The sequence below is a fragment of the Urocampus carinirostris genome, chromosome 5 (genome assembly GCF_059441175.1).
Source record: "Urocampus carinirostris isolate Australia breed hairy pipefish chromosome 5, RoL_Ucar_1.0, whole genome shotgun sequence".
NCBI lineage: Eukaryota > Metazoa > Chordata > Actinopteri > Syngnathiformes > Syngnathidae > Urocampus > Urocampus carinirostris.
The window spans coordinates 37,682,304-37,701,673 of NC_142353.1; the positions used below are offsets into that span (position 1 = coordinate 37,682,304).

General features: G+C 41.9%; 1 protein-coding gene across 2 annotated transcripts in view; it reads right to left on the reverse strand.

The window, feature by feature from the left end:
- sh2d3cb (SH2 domain containing 3Cb) overlaps positions 1-14,644 on the reverse strand; it is a 43,318-nt gene extending 28,674 nt beyond the window's left edge. For both annotated transcript variants that reach the window (XM_088336687.1, XM_088336686.1), the window contains exons 1-3: positions 14,530-14,644; positions 6,439-6,940; positions 3,116-3,146 (exon numbers count right to left, since the gene is read on the reverse strand). In XM_088336687.1, coding sequence (XP_088192813.1) covers positions 3,116-3,146; positions 6,439-6,940; positions 14,530-14,548 — 552 coding nt within the window. In that variant the 5' untranslated portion in view covers positions 14,549-14,644. The remainder of the gene's footprint in view (positions 1-3,115; positions 3,147-6,438; positions 6,941-14,529) is intronic.
- Between the last annotated feature and the right edge of the window lie 4,726 nt (positions 14,645-19,370).

Sequence of the window (19,370 nt, forward strand, 5' to 3'; positions counted from 1 at the left end):
ACATTTGGGAAAAAAGTAGCGGCTTATAGTCCGGAATTTACGGTACCAATAAATATATGTCATATAAATCGGTGGTGGTCTGAGGCACGGGCGAGACGGGCAGCCGCCAGGGGCGAGCATAAATGACGAAATAGCGGAGCAGATTGCTTGGAGGTCGTCTCGCCCAGGGGTAATTTAGAGTACAACCGCCACTTATATAAATGAATGAACACATGAATAAACGAGAATGGTTGTGCACCGTTACAGCATGTCTTTCTTCCCTAAGGCATTGCAGTCGATGGGTGTACTTGTCACGATTGCCATGGCGCCCAATTGGCCCCACCCGTGTGACAGATTGGCTTTCCTATTTAGGGGGCGGCAGTGGCTCAGGAGGCGACCCATTTTTGGGTGGCAGTTCCCTTTTTGGCAGGGTCATTGTCACATAAAAATGGAAAGCCCAAGGAGTAAGACTGAGTCCATACGGAGACTAAAATCCTGAAATTGTATTGATATTCCTTGTAATTCTGACCTACAGGAGCAAAATGTCTTTCTGGGAAAAAACACTGAGTCAACAAAACCGAAACTGCTAATTTTTCACATCGAGGGTAACCTAGCTGACTGCCGGTGAAAAATGGTGCTCCTATCTAAACTCCCCCCCCCCCTTTTCTTGAGAGGCCGGACACAAAAATAGCTTTATTTTGTCATTTATTTATAATGGTGGGCAGCACGGCGCCGCAGTGGTTAGCGCATGTGCGGCACAGATCTGAGGTCATGAGATCGAACCTCCTGTGTGGAGTTTGCATGTTCTCCCCGGGCACTCCGGTTTCCTACCACATTCCAAAAACATGCATTTCAGGTCCAAATTGTCCCTAGGTGTGAATGAGCGAGCGAATTGTCTGTCCCTCTGTGCCCTGCGACTGGCTGGCAACCAGTTCAGAGTGTCCCCTGTCCACTGCCCGTAGTTAGCTGGGATGGGCTCCAGCACCCTCGCAACCCTACTGAGGATAAGCGGTGCGGATAATGGAGGGATTTTCATGGTATTTGGCTGGTTGGATTCCTTAACAACTAGAGTCACAGGGACACCTTGCCCTGTGGTGTGTCTTGGGCAAGTACAGCCTGGCAGTGTCCATTCCAGGCCAACATATGTTTCCATCAGTTTCTTAAGACGGGGACCTTTCTCGTGTTGGGCGAATGTGCTTACCACTGTACTACTGAAACACTGTTGTTTACTTTCTGTTTACTCTTTGTTTATCCATGATTTTTAAAATGTGTTTTGTCACATATATTGTGTATTTTGTTACGTATCGTGTCATGCATTTTGTCGAAATAAAATGTTACTCAAATCAAGGGGCTGAGCTTTTCACCTATCGATCAGTGATGAACCAATCGGCTACTTTTGTCTCGCTTCCCTCTATTGGTTGATTGACACGTGCTGTCACAAACAGGAACAGGATCAGGACCCAAATGCGTGACGTTTCTCACACAAGGTTTTTATTTTACGGGAAATGGGGAGTCATGCACGTTACGCAGCAGTCTGGCGTGGAATGACAGGAAGCCAGAGACGAGATTGATACCAATTGCCCGAGCAGATATCGGACGGACGGGGTCGATACCGGACGGGACGGGACAGACAGGATCGATATCAAAACAGGATATCGAAATACAACAGGACAAACTAGACGGGAACGAAACTGGAAACCAATATTAAACTGGGCAAAATAAACGGGAACAATACTGGACAGGATATACCAACAGGAAACAGGACCGAGTCAAAACCCACGTCTTGCGGGGCAGAGGTTCGTTGACGGACTGACCAAGGGAGAGTGAGAGCACTGAGCTTAAATGAAATGAAATGATCTGCATTTATATACAGCTCTTCAAGTCAAGACTTCCGAAAGCGCTTTACAGTGTGCTTCACATTTCCCAACAGCGGCCGTGCAGCCATGTAAGGTGCTAACCTGCTTATTGGGGGCATTCAGTGTCTTACCCAAGGACACTTCAACATGTAACACGGAGGAGCCGGGATTCGGACTACTATCTCTTGATCCCAAGACGAGCGCTCTACCTCCTGAGCCACTGCCGCCACCTAAATAGGAAAGCCAATCTGTCACACGGGCGGGGCCAATTGGGCACCATGGCAACCGTGACAAGTGCACCCATCGACTGAAATGCCTTAGGGAAGAAAGACATATGTAGCCGATCGGTTCATCACTGATCAACCAATAGCTAAATAGCTCAGGCAAATGAATCGAATCCTCATTTGAATGATAAAATACACTACTAAGTACACAACACAATAAATACCATTATACATAAGTGACAAATAAATATATTGCATTTATGTCATATATTTAGGCATGATGTGATTATTTTAAGTTTGTCATGATGACTGATTACATTCACCTGTGCCTGCTCGTTTGGCGCCAGCCACTGCTGGCTTTCTGATTGGTTCCCCATCCTACTTAAGCTCAGTCCTTTTCACACGCCTGTTGTCAGTCCGTCAGCAAACCTCTGTTTTCACAAGGCAAGCATTTTTGACTCTAACTCCTTTCTGTCCCGCTTTTTGCACCCGTTTTCCACTCGTCCGTTCCTGATTTCCCCGTTTGTCTCCTGCTACGACCCGTTTTTGACCCCAACCACGTTTTGATCTCTCGTCCCGGCTAACGACTCGTTTTTTTGTCCCCGACCACGTTCTGATCTCCCGTCCCGGCTAACGACCTGTTTTGCTGTCTTACTATGCTACGATCTCCCGCTCCAGAAGATCCGCATTCGGAACACGAGCCGATCCCATAGCGGCTTGCTTGCTGCGCCCAGCTAACACCGGATCGCTGGTGCTGCCTTTCCTCTATATTTAAATAAACTTGTGAGTAACGTTACGCGATTGGGTCTACCATTTGTTCTGGTTCTGACAAAGTTCCTTTCTATCATATGTCTTTGTCTCTCTTACACATACACCTATTCGTTGACGGACTGACCAAAGGAGAGTGAGAGCATTGAGCTTAAACAGAAGGTAAGCCAATCTGTTCTGGTTCTGACAAAGTTCCTTTCCATCGTATGTCTTTGTCTCTCTTACACATACACCTATTTGTAAGTGTTTATGTATGTATACATTTTTTTTACAACGCGGGAATCTCACCTTCACGTATTCTCCACTGCTGTTTGGTGTACTGGAAAAACAAAAACACAAAAAAACACCGGAGTTATGTGAATGCGAGTTAAAAATATGACTTGCGATGCAGAGAGAAAAATGCAATGTTGTGTAATGGCAATTTAACTACTTCCTCATGAGATGGGCGGGGGCATGACACACAGGAAGTTCCCCCAAGTCAGATTTCTTTTACTGCAGTTCCTGATCGTTAAAATATACACACAAATAGACACAGCTGTCCTCCCAGATGTGGAGTCCATGAGAAAAACGTCTTATTTTGTGGTAGTTGTTCAAAAAGTAACATGTTTAGTCAGGTCAAGTCATGTTTCTTTGTGACTCCCTTAATCACAAGGAGTCTCAAAGGGCTGCACAGACCACAGATTATTATTACACCATCCCCTGATCTAAAACTTACATGAGGGCAAGGAAAAACTCAAAAACCTCAATATGAGGATAATGATGAAACCTTGAGAAGGGACCGCACATGAGTAAAGTCAATTCATGTTTATTTGTGACGCCCTTAAACACAAGGAGTCTCAAAAGGCTGCACAGACCACGGATTATTGCAAACCACAGACTATTATGACACCATCTCCTGATCTAAAACCGACATGAGGGCAAGGAAAAACTCAAAAACCTCAACTAGAGGAAAATTAAGAAACCTTGAGAAGGGACCGCACATGAGGCAAGTCAATTAATGTTTATTTGTGACGCCCTAAATCACAAGGAGTCTCAAAGGGCTGCACAGACCACAGATTATTGCAAATCACAGACTATGATTACACCATCCCCTGATCTAAAACCTACATGAAGGCAAGGAAAAACTCAAAAACCTCAACTAGAGGAAAATTAAGAAACCTTGAGAAGGGACCGCACATGAGGCAACTCAATTAATGTTTATTTGTGACGCCCTAAATCACAAGGAGTCTCAAAGGGCTGCCCAGACCACAGATTATTGCAAATCACAGATTATGATTACACCATCCCCTGATCTAAAACCTACATGAAGGCAAGGAAAAACTCGTCAAGTGTAGATCAATTCTATATTTGTGTTAAAGTTTTATGGAATAAAAATACACTCCCGCAAGTTGGTTAAAATTCTTTCTAATTTAATAAATAATAAATTGATATGTAAATACTACTATCATTTAATAAATAATGAATTTTAAAAAATAACTTAATTCAAAACCTTTTTTTTAAATAAAAAAAAAATGTGGCAACTGCTACAATTCACATTGGCGTGGCGTTACCATTAGAGCAGTTTGTAATATTTGCATCGATAGAGTTTGTGTACAGTCCTCCCCTGTTCTTCTTGCAAGCTTAACATTCTTTGATGTCTTACTTTCCTATTGTGAGTAAACAATTAACTATAAGTTCATCAAAAACGGCCGTTTGGAACAAAAAAACCTCAGAAAATGGGCTGTGTTGTGAATACAAGTTTTGTACACTAAATTCAAGCACTTTTCATACACTTGCAAGCCATTCTTTCCAAATTTTCCAGTATCTTCAAAGGACAAAAGCTAGTCCCGATTAAAAAACAGTCTTTTTGTTGACCTTGATGACTAAAATAAAGTTGCTATCTTGCTGCTCGCATATACTTTGTGCTGTTTTGAGCTGTTCGGTCCAGCAAGGGCCGGGCCCAAGCCTTCATGAACCTCTTGGTTGCTTCTCTGATTAGTTCTCTCCTTTTTTGGGCCAAAGGTTTAGAGGGACGGCTAGGTCTTAGTAGGTTTACAGTGGTTTTATGCTCTGTCCGGTTTGATGTTATTGCTTGTACCGTGCTCCAGGAGATGTGTTAAGGTTTCGAGATCTTTCTGTATCCCTTTTCTGCTTTGAACTGTTCCACAACTTTATCCCGTACCTGCCTGGTGTGATTTTAGGTCCTTGTAATGCTGTCTGTTCTTCATTGACTCCTTTTACAGACCTCTGAGACATCACAGAGCAAGTGCATTTAAACTGAGACTTAATGACACACAGTTGCGGTCAGTCATTGTTGGTCATTTAGGTCGACGTAGGATCCTTCAGAAGTCATCAAGAAACTTATGGAGTCAGTGAGCTGAGCTGAGAAAACAGTGGCCAATGGTTTTGCAACACCTGCTTTTCAGGTTTTTTTTGTTGTAAATGCAATATAAAATGTTCAAATGATCTGGTTCCACTTTACGAGTGAGTGAGTGAGTGAGTGAGTGAGTGAGTGAGTGAGTGAGTGAGTGAGTCAGTCAGTCAGTCAGTCAGTCAGTCAGTCAGTCATTAAGTCAATGAGTCAATGAGTCAGTCAGTCAATGAGTCAATGAGTCAATGAGTGAGTGAGTGACTGAGTGAGTGACTGAGTGAGTGACTGAGTCAGTAAGTCAGTGAGTCAGTGAGGGAGTCAGTCAATCAGTGAGTGAGTGAGTGAGTGAGTGAGTCAGTAAGTCAGCAAGTCAGTAAGTCAGTAAGTCAGTAAGTCAGTGAGCGAGTCAGTCAGTGAGTCAGTGAGTCACCCGTTTTCCACTCGTCTGTTCCTGATTTCCCCATTTGTCTCCTGCTGCGACTCGTTTTTGACCCCAACCACGTTTTGATATCCCGTCCTGGCTAACTCGTCAATGAGTCAATGAGTCAGTCAATGAGTCAGTCAGTCAATGAGTCAGTCAGTCAGTCAATGAGTGAGTGAGTGAGTGAGTGAGTCAGTCAGTCAGTCAGTCAGTCAGTCAGTCAGTCAGTCAGTCAGTCAGTCAGTCAGTCAGTCAGTCACTGTCAGTGAGTGAGTGAGTGAGTGAGTGAGTGAGTGAGTGAGTGAGTGAGTGAGTGAGTGAGTGAGTGAGTGAGTGAGTGAGTGAGTGAGTGAGTGCGTGAGTGAGTCCGTGAGCGAGTGAGTGAGTCAGTCAGTAAGTCAGCAAGTCAACAAGTCAGCAAGTCAGTGAGCGAGTGAGCGAGTCAGTCAGTGAGTGAGTGAGTGAGTGAGTGAGTGAGTGAGTGAGTGAGTGAGTGAGTGAGTGAGTGAATGAGTCCGTGAGCGAGTGAGTGAGTAAGTCAGCAAGTCAGTAAGTCAGTAAGTCAGCGAGTCAGCGAGCGAGCGAGTGAGTGAGTGAGTGAGTGAGTGAGTGAGTGAGTGAGTGAGTGATTGAGTGATGCAGCACAGTGGTTGAAAAAAAATGCTCCTAAAGGTGGTAAAAATACTCAATAAAACAAATTTAAAAACAGTTGACTAGAGAGGTTGATGGACCTACAGTACTTGGTTAATTTAATTCCAGATGCTGTTTTGCGGGGTGTTTGCATCAAAAACCTTGAAAAAGTTGATCAAGTAATGTAGTAACATGAAAACAAACATTTACCTTTTTGAGCACTGCGCTTCCTTTGTGGTGTCCTGCCTGCTCACCGCATCCATGGGCACGTACACGTCCTGTGCAGCCGTACCACTTTTGTAAACTTCCGGCTGAGTCCCGTCACTTGCAGCCGGAGTACCTTCACACGAGTCCTGCGCCGGCTCAGCATCCTGGTTCAGATCCGGTGGTCCCGCAGTGATTCCAGGCTGCTCCACAGCGTTGAGGCTGAGGCTGGACAGAGCACCGAGCAGGGGGGAGTCCCGAACATGGTCAGCTGAAGCCCACCCTCCTCCTCCTTCCTCCATCCTGCTCTGCTGCCTGTCTCTGCGAGGCACGGTTCCCACGTGGGTGTACATGGCACAGGATCGGGCGTAGCCTCTGGGCTGGGGGCCGGCCTCCGGACCGTCGGAGGGCCAGGTCTTGCTCCTGTCCAGTGCCGGGCGAGATGTTTTGCGTCCGGAGGTCGGGCGGTGGAGGGAGAGGTTGGCCAGGCTCCCAAACCATCCACGGGCTGACGTGCGGGAAGATCAATGCGTTAGCAGGGACGTTTATTTCATGGGTATTTCTATTAATTTTAATTGTTGGTAGTCATAACATGGAGCACAGGTTGGGAACTTGCGGCTCGTGGGCCATTTATGCCTATTTTCATGAGGGATTGGGGATAAAACTGTCATTGCGCAATTACTTAATATACTGTTACAAGCTGAGCCGATTATCACATGTGCGATTGACTGCTCAAGGGTTTGGTTTAAAGTCAAGGTGTTAAACCAACAGACCCCGTGTTGGCTGTATATAACTAAATAATCCTTTATATGGAAGCTCAAAAACTATTTTTGGGGGGTGCGCCCTATAACCCGGTGCGCCTTATAGTGCGGAAAATACGGTACATTTTCCAAAAAATACTCAGAGTAAATGTATTCCGTTACTGCCCACCTCTGCCTGTGAGTGAAGTGTTCCACAATCCTTTTTGGGTTTGGTTTATTTTGCATGCATTTCAATCTTAAATCTTAGCAGTTTTCATAAACGTGTGTATTTCTAATGTGTAAGATTGTCGTGACACAAACCCACGCACAATAGAGAAGGAAAGAATGTTATTCTTCTCATTCTTCTTCAGGAAACTCTCACGGTTTCTTTTCCCAAAGCAACCGCTGCCCAAATTGGGACACCCCCAGGAGGACCAATCTTGCTGGGAAAACAGGCTGGAGTATTTCCAGCCTCTCTTAAATATATATTAACTGGCTTTGTGTCGAGGATATACAAATTTAAAAAGAAAACTACTTCATTAGCACTGTATTTTGAAACCATTCATAGAAGCTTACTGTTTAGTATCAAGAATTGCACTTTGGCTGCCTTTTCCAGCAGCTGCCCTGTTATCTCTCACTTTTTGTGATTTATTGTTTTATTGTCTGCTCCTATCTTCGGTGTTTTTCTTCCCGTTTAAAAACTACACTTTGGATGACTTTCTATTCTATGGACATGGGTTTTAGCGCACAAAAATGCGTTTATTCGAGGTATCAACTCCCTGCCCTGACGAATTCTCGTGCCGGCGTGATGAGGGGGCCTATGGTGGAAGAAGAGCCGGAGCTAGCTAAGCGGCTAGCGGCGTTATAAGTCTTCGGTACCATCCGTAATCATGGTAAATGTGAACTCACTACCAAATAAGACCAACGAGTGCTGGTGGAAAACAACGAAGCGCACAGGGAGCGCAGTTGCTGTGTTTTGCGGAAACGTGGCTCACGTTTAGCATTTCGGACGCTAACGTGTAGCCACCCGGAGCTACCCGGAGCAATCCGGCTCCAGCGCCACTATACAGAGACACGAAAGCCTGGGGGAATCGGAGAGGAGGCGGATTCGCTAACACAAGGTGGTGTATCCCTGGACACAAGAAAGATTTCCATCTGCCGCAGGGATGTCGAACTTTTGGACTAGCGTGTGACGTCATCCACTCCGCAACAAGCCTCTAGGGCATCATGTTAATCTGTTAATAAACAACGGGGTAGACTGTTGGAAGTTTGAATTTCCCTACGGGGATAAATAAAGTATCTATCTATCTATCTATCTATCTATCTATCTATCTATCTATCTATCTATCTATATCGTACTGCACTGTATATTTCTGCATGTTAATGTACAGTATACTACAGATTTAATACTGTATTTCTGTCATGACCAGAGTGGAGACAGGACCCACTCACGTAACGTTTCTCATAGTTTTATTGGGAAGAAAGGAAAGGAGTGCACACACGATCCGGAGATCGCTGGTCGCGGGGAGTAGGTTGCTCAGTCACGGAAGTGGGACTTCCGTGGCGAGCGATCGCCATGTCGGGATCGGAAAAAAACGGTTCAGGAGCTGGGATAGAAGAGCAAAAACGTGGTCGACATCAGAAAATGGGTCATTATTCTGGACGGGCGAACAGACGTGGTCAAGATCAAAACAGGTCGTAATTCGGGACAAGAGAGCAGACGTGGTCGAGATCAAACAGATGGGCGGCAGTGGCTCAGGAGGTAGAGCTCTCATCTTGGGATCAAGAGATCGCAGTTAGAATCCCGGCTCCTCCGTGTTATATGTCAAAGTGTCCTTGGGTAAGACACTGAACCCCTAATACCCCCAATAAGCAGGTTACCGCCTTACATGGCTGAACGGCCGCTATTGGGAAATGTGAAGCGCTTTGGGAAGTCTTGACTTTAAAAGCGCTACATAAATGCAGATCATTTCATTTCATTGTAGCGGGAGAAAATCAGGAGCAAAAACACAGGACGGGCGAAAAAAGGCTTGCCGAGATTCGCGGACGGACCGACAAAAGGGGACTGACAGGACGGAGTTTAAATACTGACAGGGAGCCAATCCGTCAACAAGCTGCAGCTGGTGCCACACGAGCAGGGCCAATTGTGCGCCATGGCAACCGTGGCACACGGGTGGGGCCAATTGGGTGCGATGGCAACCGTGACAATTTCACATCAGTATTTAAGGCTTGCGGCTTATCGAATTGAAAACATGTCTTACATGTCTTTTACCATAATTTTCCCTCATTTATAAAACGTATGTAAATTTAATCTGTTTTTTTTAACTTTCTTTTCTGCATTGATGGGGAAAAATACTTAAAATAAGCAAAATTGTCTGATAATGCATTTTCTTTTTGTGATTGTTAGTAAAAAAAAGGATATTCAAAAAGGAATCAAGCATATCTTCTCAATAAAGGATAATTGTTTATACTTTACAAGAGAAACCATTTAAAAAAATATGTATTTTTTAAACTATTATCAATATTTTCTATCAGATTTTACTCCAAAAAGGTTGAAATAGGGGAAAATAGGTATATTTATTATAATTGGGCAGCACGGCGGCGCAGTGGTTAGCGTGTGTGCGGCACAGTTCTAAGGTCTTGAAAACCTCCTGTGTGGGTTCAAATCCAGCTACCGGACTTCCTGTACGGAGTTTGTATGTTCTCCCCGTGCTTGCGTGGCTTTCCTCCCACATTCCAAAAACATGCATTTCAGGTGGATTGGCCGGTCTAAATTGTCCCTAGGTGTGAATGAGTGAGCGAGTTGTCTGTCCCTGTGTGCCCAGCGATTGGCTGGCAACCAGTTCAGGGTGTTCCCTGCCCACTGCCCGATGATTGCTGGGACGGGCTCCAGCACCCCCGTGACTCTACTGAGGATAAGCGGTGCAGCTAATGAGATGATGAGGTATATTTATTGTTTTACAAGAGAAACAACTTAAAAATATCGCAAAATAAGAAAGATAATACTTAAAATTTGCTAAATTCCAATGGTGTTGGATAATTTCTCATTGCAGATCATCAATGTAGCAAAGAAAAAGACCAGATGACACAAATGATTCAAATTATTTGTCATGCCTGAAGTGGCTCTAGCCAAATATTCATATTTATTTTGTGTTTCTCAACATTTGCTTGTGTTTTAACCCCTATTTGCAGGGTTGGGTAGAGTTACTTTAACTGGATTACTTTCAATTACTTTTGGATTACTCCAATACCAAATATGCTAATAAAAGACAAAAGAAACTAAATATGAATAAAATGATGACTCACAACACGTGGTAAGCTTTCTCTCTGGGCTTTGATCTCTTTGATCTCCGGCAAAACTAACATAAAATCAGGGTTGGGTAGGGTTACTTTAACTGGATTACTTTCAATTACTTTTGGATTACTCCAATACCAAATATGCTAATAAAAGACAAAAGAAACTAAATATGAATAAAATGATGACTCACAACACGTGGTAAGCTTTCTCTCTGGGCTTTGATCTCTTTGATCTCCGGCAAAACTAACATAAAATCAGGGTTGGGTAGGGTTACTTTAACTGGATTACTTTCAATTACTTTTGGATTACTCCAATACCAAATATGCTAATAAAAGACAAAAGAAACTAAATATGAATAAAATGATGACTCACAACACGTGGTAAGCTTTCTCTCTGGGCTTTGATCTCTTTGATCTCCGGCAAAACTAACATAAAATCAGGGTTGGGTAGGGTTACTTTAACTGGATTACTTTCAATTACTTTTGGATTACTCCAATACCAAATATGCTAATAAAAGACAAAATAAACTAAATATGAATAAAATGATGACTCACAACACGTGGTAAGCTTTCTCTCTGGGCTTTGATCTCTTTGATCTCCGGCAAAACTAACATAAAATCAGGGTTGGGTAGGGTTACTTTAACTGGATTACTTTCAATTACTTTTGGATTACTCCAATACCAAATATGCTAATAAAAGACAAAATAAACTAAATATGAATAAAATGATGACTCACAACACATGGTAAGCTTTCTCTCCTGGCTTTGATCTCTTTGATCTCCGGCAAAACTAACATAAAATCAGGGTTGGGTAGGGTTACTTTAACTAGATTACTTTCAATTACTTTTGGATTACTCCAATACCAAATATGCTAATAAAAGACAAAAGAAACTAAATATGAATAAAATGATGACTCACAACACGTGGTAAGCTTTCTCTCCTGGCTTTGATCTCTTGATCTCCGGCAAAACTAACATAAAATCAGGGTTGGGTAGGGTTACTTTAACTGGATTACTTTCAATTACTTTTGGATGACTCCAATACCAAATATGCTAATAAAAGACAAAAGAAACTAAATATGAATAAAATGATGACTCACAACACGTGGTAAGCTTTCTCTCTGGGCTTTGATCTCTTTGATCTCCGGCAAAACTAACATAAAATCAGGGTTGGGTAGGGTTACTTTAACTGGATTACTTTCAATTACTTTTGGATTACTCCAATACCAAATATGCTAATAAAAGACAAAATAAACTAAATATGAATAAAATGATGACTCACAACACGTGGTAAGCTTTCTCTCTGGGCTTTGATCTCTTTGATCTCCGGCAAAACTAACATAAAATCAGGGTTGGGTAGGGTTACTTTAACTGGATTACTTTCAATTACTTTTGGATTACTCCAATACCAAATATGCTAATAAAAGACAAAATAAACTAAATATGAATAAAATGATGACTCACAACACATGGTAAGCTTTCTCTCCTGGCTTTGATCTCTTTGATCTCCGGCAAAACTAACATAAAATCAGGGTTGGGTAGGGTTACTTTAACTAGATTACTTTCAATTACTTTTGGATTACTCCAATACCAAATATGCTAATAAAAGACAAAAGAAACTAAATATGAATAAAATGATGACTCACAACACGTGGTAAGCTTTCTCTCCTGGCTTTGATCTCTTGATCTCCGGCAAAACTAACATAAAATCAGGGTTGGGTAGGGTTACTTTAACTTGATTACTTTCAATTACTTTTGGATTACTCCAATACCAAATATGCTAATAAAAGACAAAAGAAACTAAATATGAATAAAATGATGACTCACAACACGAGGTAAGCTTTCTCTCCTGGCTTTGATCTCTTTGATCTCCGGCAAAACTAACATAAAATCAGGGTTGGGTAGGGTTACTTTAACTTGATTACTTTCAATAACTTTTGGATTACTCCAATACCAAATATGCTAATAAAATACAAAAGAAACTAAATATGAATAAAATGATGACTCACAACACGAGGTAACCTTTCTCTCCTGGCTTTGATCTCTTTGATCTCCGGCAAAACTGACATAAAATCAGGGTTGGGTAGGGTTACTTTAACTGGATTACTTTCAATTACTTTTGGAATACTCCAATTCCAAATATGCTAATAAAAGACAAAAGAAACTAAATATGAATAAAATGATGACTCACAACATGTGGTAAGCTTTCTCTCCTGGCTTTGATCTCTTTGATCTCCGGCAAAACTAACATAAAATCAGGGTTGGGTAGGGTTACTTTAACTTGATTACTTTCAATTACTTTTGGATTACTCCAATACCAAATATGCTAATAAAAGACAAAAGAAACTAAATATGAATAAAATGATGACTCACAACACATGGTAAGCTTTCTCTCCTGGCTTTGATCTCTTTGATCTCCGGCAAAACTGACATAAAATCAGGGTTGGGTAGGGTTACTTTAACTTGATTACTTTCAATAACTTTTGGATTACTCCAATACCAAATATGCTAATAAAATACAAAAGAAACTAAATATGAATAAAATGATGACTCACAACACGAGGTAACCTTTCTCTCCTGGCTTTGATCTCTTTGATCTCCGGCAAAACTGACATAAAATCAGGGTTGGGTAGGGTTACTTTAACTGGATTACTTTCAATTACTTTTGGATTACTCCAATTCCAAATATGCTAATAAAAGACAAAAGAAACTAAATATGAATAAAATGATGACTCACAACATGTGGTAAGCTTTCTCTCCTGGCTTTGATCTCTTTGATCTCCGGCAAAACTAACATAAAATCAGGGTTGGGTAGGGTTACTTTAACTTGATTACTTTCAATTACTTTTGGATTACTCCAATACCAAATATGCTAATAAAAGACAAAAGAAACTAAATATGAATAAAATGATGACTCACAACACATGGTAAGCTTTCTCTCCTGGCTTTGATCTCTTTGATCTCCGGCAAAACTGACATAAAATCAGGGTTGGGTAGGGTTACTTTAACTTGATTACTTTCAATAACTTTTGGATTACTCCAATACCAAATATGCTAATAAAATACAAAAGAAACTAAATATGAATAAAATGATGACTCACAACACGAGGTAACCTTTCTCTCCTGGCTTTGATCTCTTTGATCTCCGGCAAAACTGACATAAAATCAGGGTTGGGTAGGGTTACTTTAACTGGATTACTTTCAATTACTTTTGGATTACTCCAATTCCAAATATGCTAATAAAAGACAAAAGAAACTAAATATGAATCAAATGATGACTCACAACACGAGGTAAGCTTTCTCTCCTGGCGTTGATCTCTTTGATCTCCGGCAAAACTAACATAAAATCAGGGTTGGGTAGGGTTACTTTAACTGGATTACTTTCAATTACTTTTGGATTACTCCAATACCAAATATGCTAATAAAAGACAAAAGAAACTAAATATGAATAAAATGATGACTCACAACACGTGGTAAGCTTTCTCTCCTGGCTTTGATCTCTTTGATCTCCGGCAAAACTAACATAAAATACGACAGAAGCAAAATGAAAATGAATCCAAACAGCTTGCCAACATAATTTTTGCCGGTCCATGTATTCCAAGCCTGCACAAAATTTAGTAATTTTATTCATATTTAGTTTCTTTTGTCTTATTTTCGCATATTTGGTATTGGAGTCATCCAAAAGTAATTGAAAGTAATCCAGTTAAGTAACTCTACCTAACCCTGCCTATTTGTCTCACCCAATGATATTCTTCACCAAGCATTCATCTATTGTGAGAATAAAACTGAAAGGAGACTGGCGGCCTGTTTGTCCATTCACGCTACACAGCATTGCCTCTGTGCAACTCATACAAAAACACACGAGTGCACAAATCACCCACTTATATGTGTGTGACATCACGTACTAATACAAGTTTATTTTTGTACCCACAAAGAAGAAAGACAAGCCATGTGTTTGTCCCTCTCACACATTGACTCTCACAGTTATGCTGATTTAAATGGCGATACCCATCCTCGATGCAAACCCAAAACAGGAAAAATGAATTTTCAGTCAACTCACATTTTTTGTGTCTTTTCATGCCGGCTTGTGTTCACACTCTATACTGTTTTCTTCATCCGCTGATACTTGGACACTAAAATGAGTGTACTTCCTGTCATGCACACCCTTAAGTTCGATTTATTGCTGTCATCAGGTGCTGGGCGTATCTAGCACTTGGCTTTCCTGGAGGGCGCGCACACTTTCGGTGCGAGTGCATGAGAAGGGAGCTGTCAGTTTTGCAACACTTCCTGTCCTGTCGACATATTATGACACATAGAGAACTAGAGTGAATGTAGTCGTCAGTATATACCGTATACAGATCTATCATATGGTTGTACAGCAGATATGTTAGACTGTTGTGTATTTCTCGTTTTTTTCTTCTTTTTCATCATGTTGTATCAAACATCACGTGTCACGGTTGCCATGGCGCCCAATTGGCCCCGCCCGTGTGGCGCCAGCTGCGGCTCGTTGACAGGTTGGCTTCCCTTCTATTTAATCTCAGTGCTCTCACTTTCCCTTTGTCAGTCTGTCAACGAACCTCTGCACCCACAAGACGCGGGTTTAGACTCTGTCCGGTATTGTTCCCGTCTTTTTTTTTGTTCTGTTTAATATCGATCTCCAGTTTTGTTCCCGTCTAGTTTGTCCTGTTTAATTTCGATATCCAGTTTTGATATCAATCCTGTCTGTCTCGCCCTGTCCGGTATCGACCCCTTATGTCCGATATTTGCTCGAGCAATTGGTATCGATCTCGTCGGCCTCTGGCTTCCTGTCATTCCACGCCAGACTGCTGCCTTACGTCTTCCGCCCAACGATCGTCGAATCACTGGCATTTGGGTTAACGTGTCGCCCCATTTCCCGTAAAATAAAAGCTTGTGTAAGAAACGTCACGCATTTGGGTTCGCCTCCTGTTCCGGTTCATGACATCACATCTCAAAATGAACAGATCACCTTAAAAGAAAAATGGGATGATGAAAAGTTGAAGTCAAAGGCTTATAAGACATCTGTCCCCAAAATAACTTCTATTAAACATACAAATTATAATACCTGACATCATTATAACACTTATTTGTTAATCCCTTTAAAAACGATCATATAGTTATTAATCACAGTATATAAAGTATTTTACAATTTAAGTACTTTCTCTTTTCTCATTCTTCTCCTTACTCTGGACAACATAATGTGTAAAACCTGAGACAAATAGGCATTTTCTTTTAAAAGAATTAAAATGCGATTGAATGTGAATCGAATCCGAGTTATAATGCCCCTGATAAGCAGGTAGTTTCCTTGCATGGCTGACGATGCTATCGGTGTGTGAGTGTGTGTGAATGGGTAAGTGTGAAGCACATTGTGAAGCACTTTGGGAGGTCTTCATTGACTTGAAAAGCGCTTTATAAATGCCGAACATTTACATTTTATAATGGATCAAGTGACCCAGTGAGAGCTCGTGCCCAGCTTTCACTTCCATCACTTTTTACAGCTCAGAGTACGTCATCTTGATCAAGGTGTTCTCGAGTGTGTTTGTCAGTTTGGTGGAGCTGTTGGTCAAGATAAATCTTGGCGTTGAAGATCTCAGAGCGCCAGTGCCGCTCCGATGAGAATACAGTATTCACAGCGTTGTCAAGGTCAAGTTGTAGACGTCTGTATCTGAATCTTAATCGGGCATGCTTAAGGACTGTACTTCCCAAATCCATTCAATACGTGGACTGAGCAATTAGGGAAAAAACACTGGACTGTGTGTACAGTAAGATCAAACATCTAGTTGGATCCGCCCATCTCTGTCTGTCCCTCACCCCCTCATACAACCCCCTCCGGAGGAAAACAAAGCCATTACAACAAGGACAGTACAAACATCTTCTTTGTTCCTTTATCTCTTTGTTTTCCTTATATCATCACTGTAAAATGTGGACCTGGAGTGCCACGTCCAATTTCGTTGTCACAATATATCCCATGTCGTAACAATGACAATAAAGGTATATTCTATTCTATTCTATTCTATTCTATTCTATCTTCTAAAAATCTCTCAGAGGAAATAAATGAAGGTTAGGTTCAATGAGATCCATCTACTTTCTACACCGCTTATCCCCACTAGGGTTGCAGAGGGTGCTGGCCCCCATCCCAGCTATCTTCGGGCAGTGGCCAGGGGACACCCTGAACTGGTTTACAGCCAGTCAGAGAGCACACAGAGACTGACAACTCATTCGCTCATTCACACCTAGGGACAATTCGGACCTGCCAATTAACCTACCATGCATGTTTTTGGAATCCAGGAGGAAACTGGATTGCCTGGAGGAAATCCATACTAGCACGGAAAGAGCATGCAAACTCTGCATACGAAGCCGCCGGTAGCTGGAAATAAACCCTAGACCTTTGTAACGTAAAGCTGCGCATTAACCACCTATCCGCCGTGCCACCCATTTTTTAACTATTCATCCATCCATCACCTATCCTCACTAGGGTCGCAGGGGCGCTGGAGCCCATCCCAGCTATCTTCGGGCAGTGGGCAGGGGACACCCTGAACTGGTTGCCAGCCAGTCGCAGGGCACACAGAGCCAGACAATTCACTCACTCATTCACACATGGGAACAATTCGGACCTACCAAAAACCTGCCATGCACCTTTTTAAAATGTGCAAGCAAACTGGATTGCCTGGAGGAAAACCACACTGGCGCAGGGAGATCATGCAAACTCCACACAGACAGGTTGCGGTAGCTGGAACTGTACCACAGGCAAATTTAATAGTCAGTTGGCTGCAGACAGCTCTCGGCCCATAGTTTGACACGCTTCATGGACATAAGGTTATCGATCACAGAACTTGTTCCGGTTTCTGAGATTCAGCGGCTTATGATCACACACAACACACCACTGACATCTTTCTGGCCCAGCTTGTGGTTGTGACCCATTTTCTTTCTTTCTTGGACGGATGCCGTTTGAGTACCAAGCAAGTCTTGTTACTGCTCTACTCGAAAACACATTGTGGAGGTGGTGACGTCAAATGCGATGCTACTCTGAGCCTCTAAATGACAGCAAACGAGAAGCACGATTGAAGAATCTTCGTCTTGGGAAACACAGACTTGATACAGTACAATGCATGTATCACGTTTCCTAGCACAATGGGGCGCCAATTTGTGATTTGTTGGTGTAACAGAGTTGAAATTTGATTGTTTTGAATGTCGACTGTCTTTTTTCGTTTGGCACTTTTTGGGCTTCACCGCTTGCCGTAGCTTAAGTGAATTTGTAAGCGCTGAAGGTAAGATGTGCCCAATATCAGTTGGATAAAAAATGCATATTTTGCTAGACATATGAGCTGCTTTCGCAAATTATTTTTGTATATAAAGATATATAAGTTGTGCTAATTGATGTATATTTAAAAAAGCACTAAATAAGAAGTAAAGCAATACAGCTTGAAAGGATGATGCAACGTGTTTTGATGCAAACAGGCCACGAGGTGCGGCCGGTTGAGTGATGACCCGTTTTTTTGTATCTTTAATATTTTAGATAATTGCAGTCGTGAACAGATGCCCCTGATTTTTGTATTGTTTTGTTTACTGAATGCAGGTACGTGGGAAAGTTATGTTCATTGTTATTATGGAAGTTTCATTATTAATGTGCTCGCATGTTGTCTGCTTGCTGTAGGTTAAGTGAATTTGTAAGCGCTGAAGATAATTGCAGTCGTGAACAGATGCCCCTGATTTTTGTATGTTTTGTTTACTGAATGCAGGCAATAAACCCAGAGACTGTGAAACCTTGTGTCGTGCATGAAAGAGGGTCGCTACATTGGGCCATGGAAATCACATCACAGGCAATCATGACTCCCCAAGTTGAATTTAGATCGGTTATCCTGTTAGCCTGACTGAATCGGAGCTATTTAATAATCACACTGAGGGCAAACGTAACACAGAACCAATCCATAATTAGGAGTCTGTGGTTCCTTTCTACAAATATATTAATTTCAAAAGATACGAGGAAGAGCTTCAATTTCGGAAATGTCCACATTGTTTGAATAGATGAACGCAAATTACTTTCTGAAGCAGCTCTTATGGCTATCAGTAGCAGTACCTGGAGAACCAAAACACATAACATTTTGCTGCCTTTAACTGTGTATTGTCATATTCAACTTTTCAGAGGTTACCACTTCCTTTACAGAGTTCCGTTTCAAGATGTACCGTATTTTCCGCACTATAAGGCGCACCTAAAAGTCTTGATTTTTTTCAAAAGCTGACCATGCGCCTTATAATACAGTGCGTCTTATTTATGGATCAACATTAAGTCGCAAAGTCTTCCAACTAACTTGCAGCCGCCGACTCGATTTTCCCCCGAACGCCAAGTAGTCCGCGGTGTATGCTGGGATTTATTTACCGGCGTTTCATTGGCTAACCAATGTGTCAATCATCATTTGAATCGATCACTATTGGCTAAAGTTATTCGGAGGTCAAGGGGCGGATCCTTTTTATCATTTACAGGCTGGGATTGGCTTAAACGGCAAAACAAAGCCTGCAATTGGCCAAAAAAGATGTGTCAATCATCAGTTGAATCGATCACTATTGGCTAAAGTTATTCGGAGGTCAAGAGGCGGATCCTTTTTATCATTTACAGGCTGGCATTGGCTTAAACGCCAAAACAAAGCCTGCAATTGGCCGAAAAAGATGAATGTGTATAGCACGTGGTTGACGGCATACAGAAAGCATTTTTTACTATACTGTATTTGTAAATATTTTATTCTCCTGGATTTACTACACTAACGGATATAAGAGGACATTGGCTACACATTATGAGCTACTCCGGCTATATATTATCCCTGTATCTTTTTTCAGACTGAACTCGATGTTTCTGTGATAAGCGGTGCAGATAATGGATGGAATGGA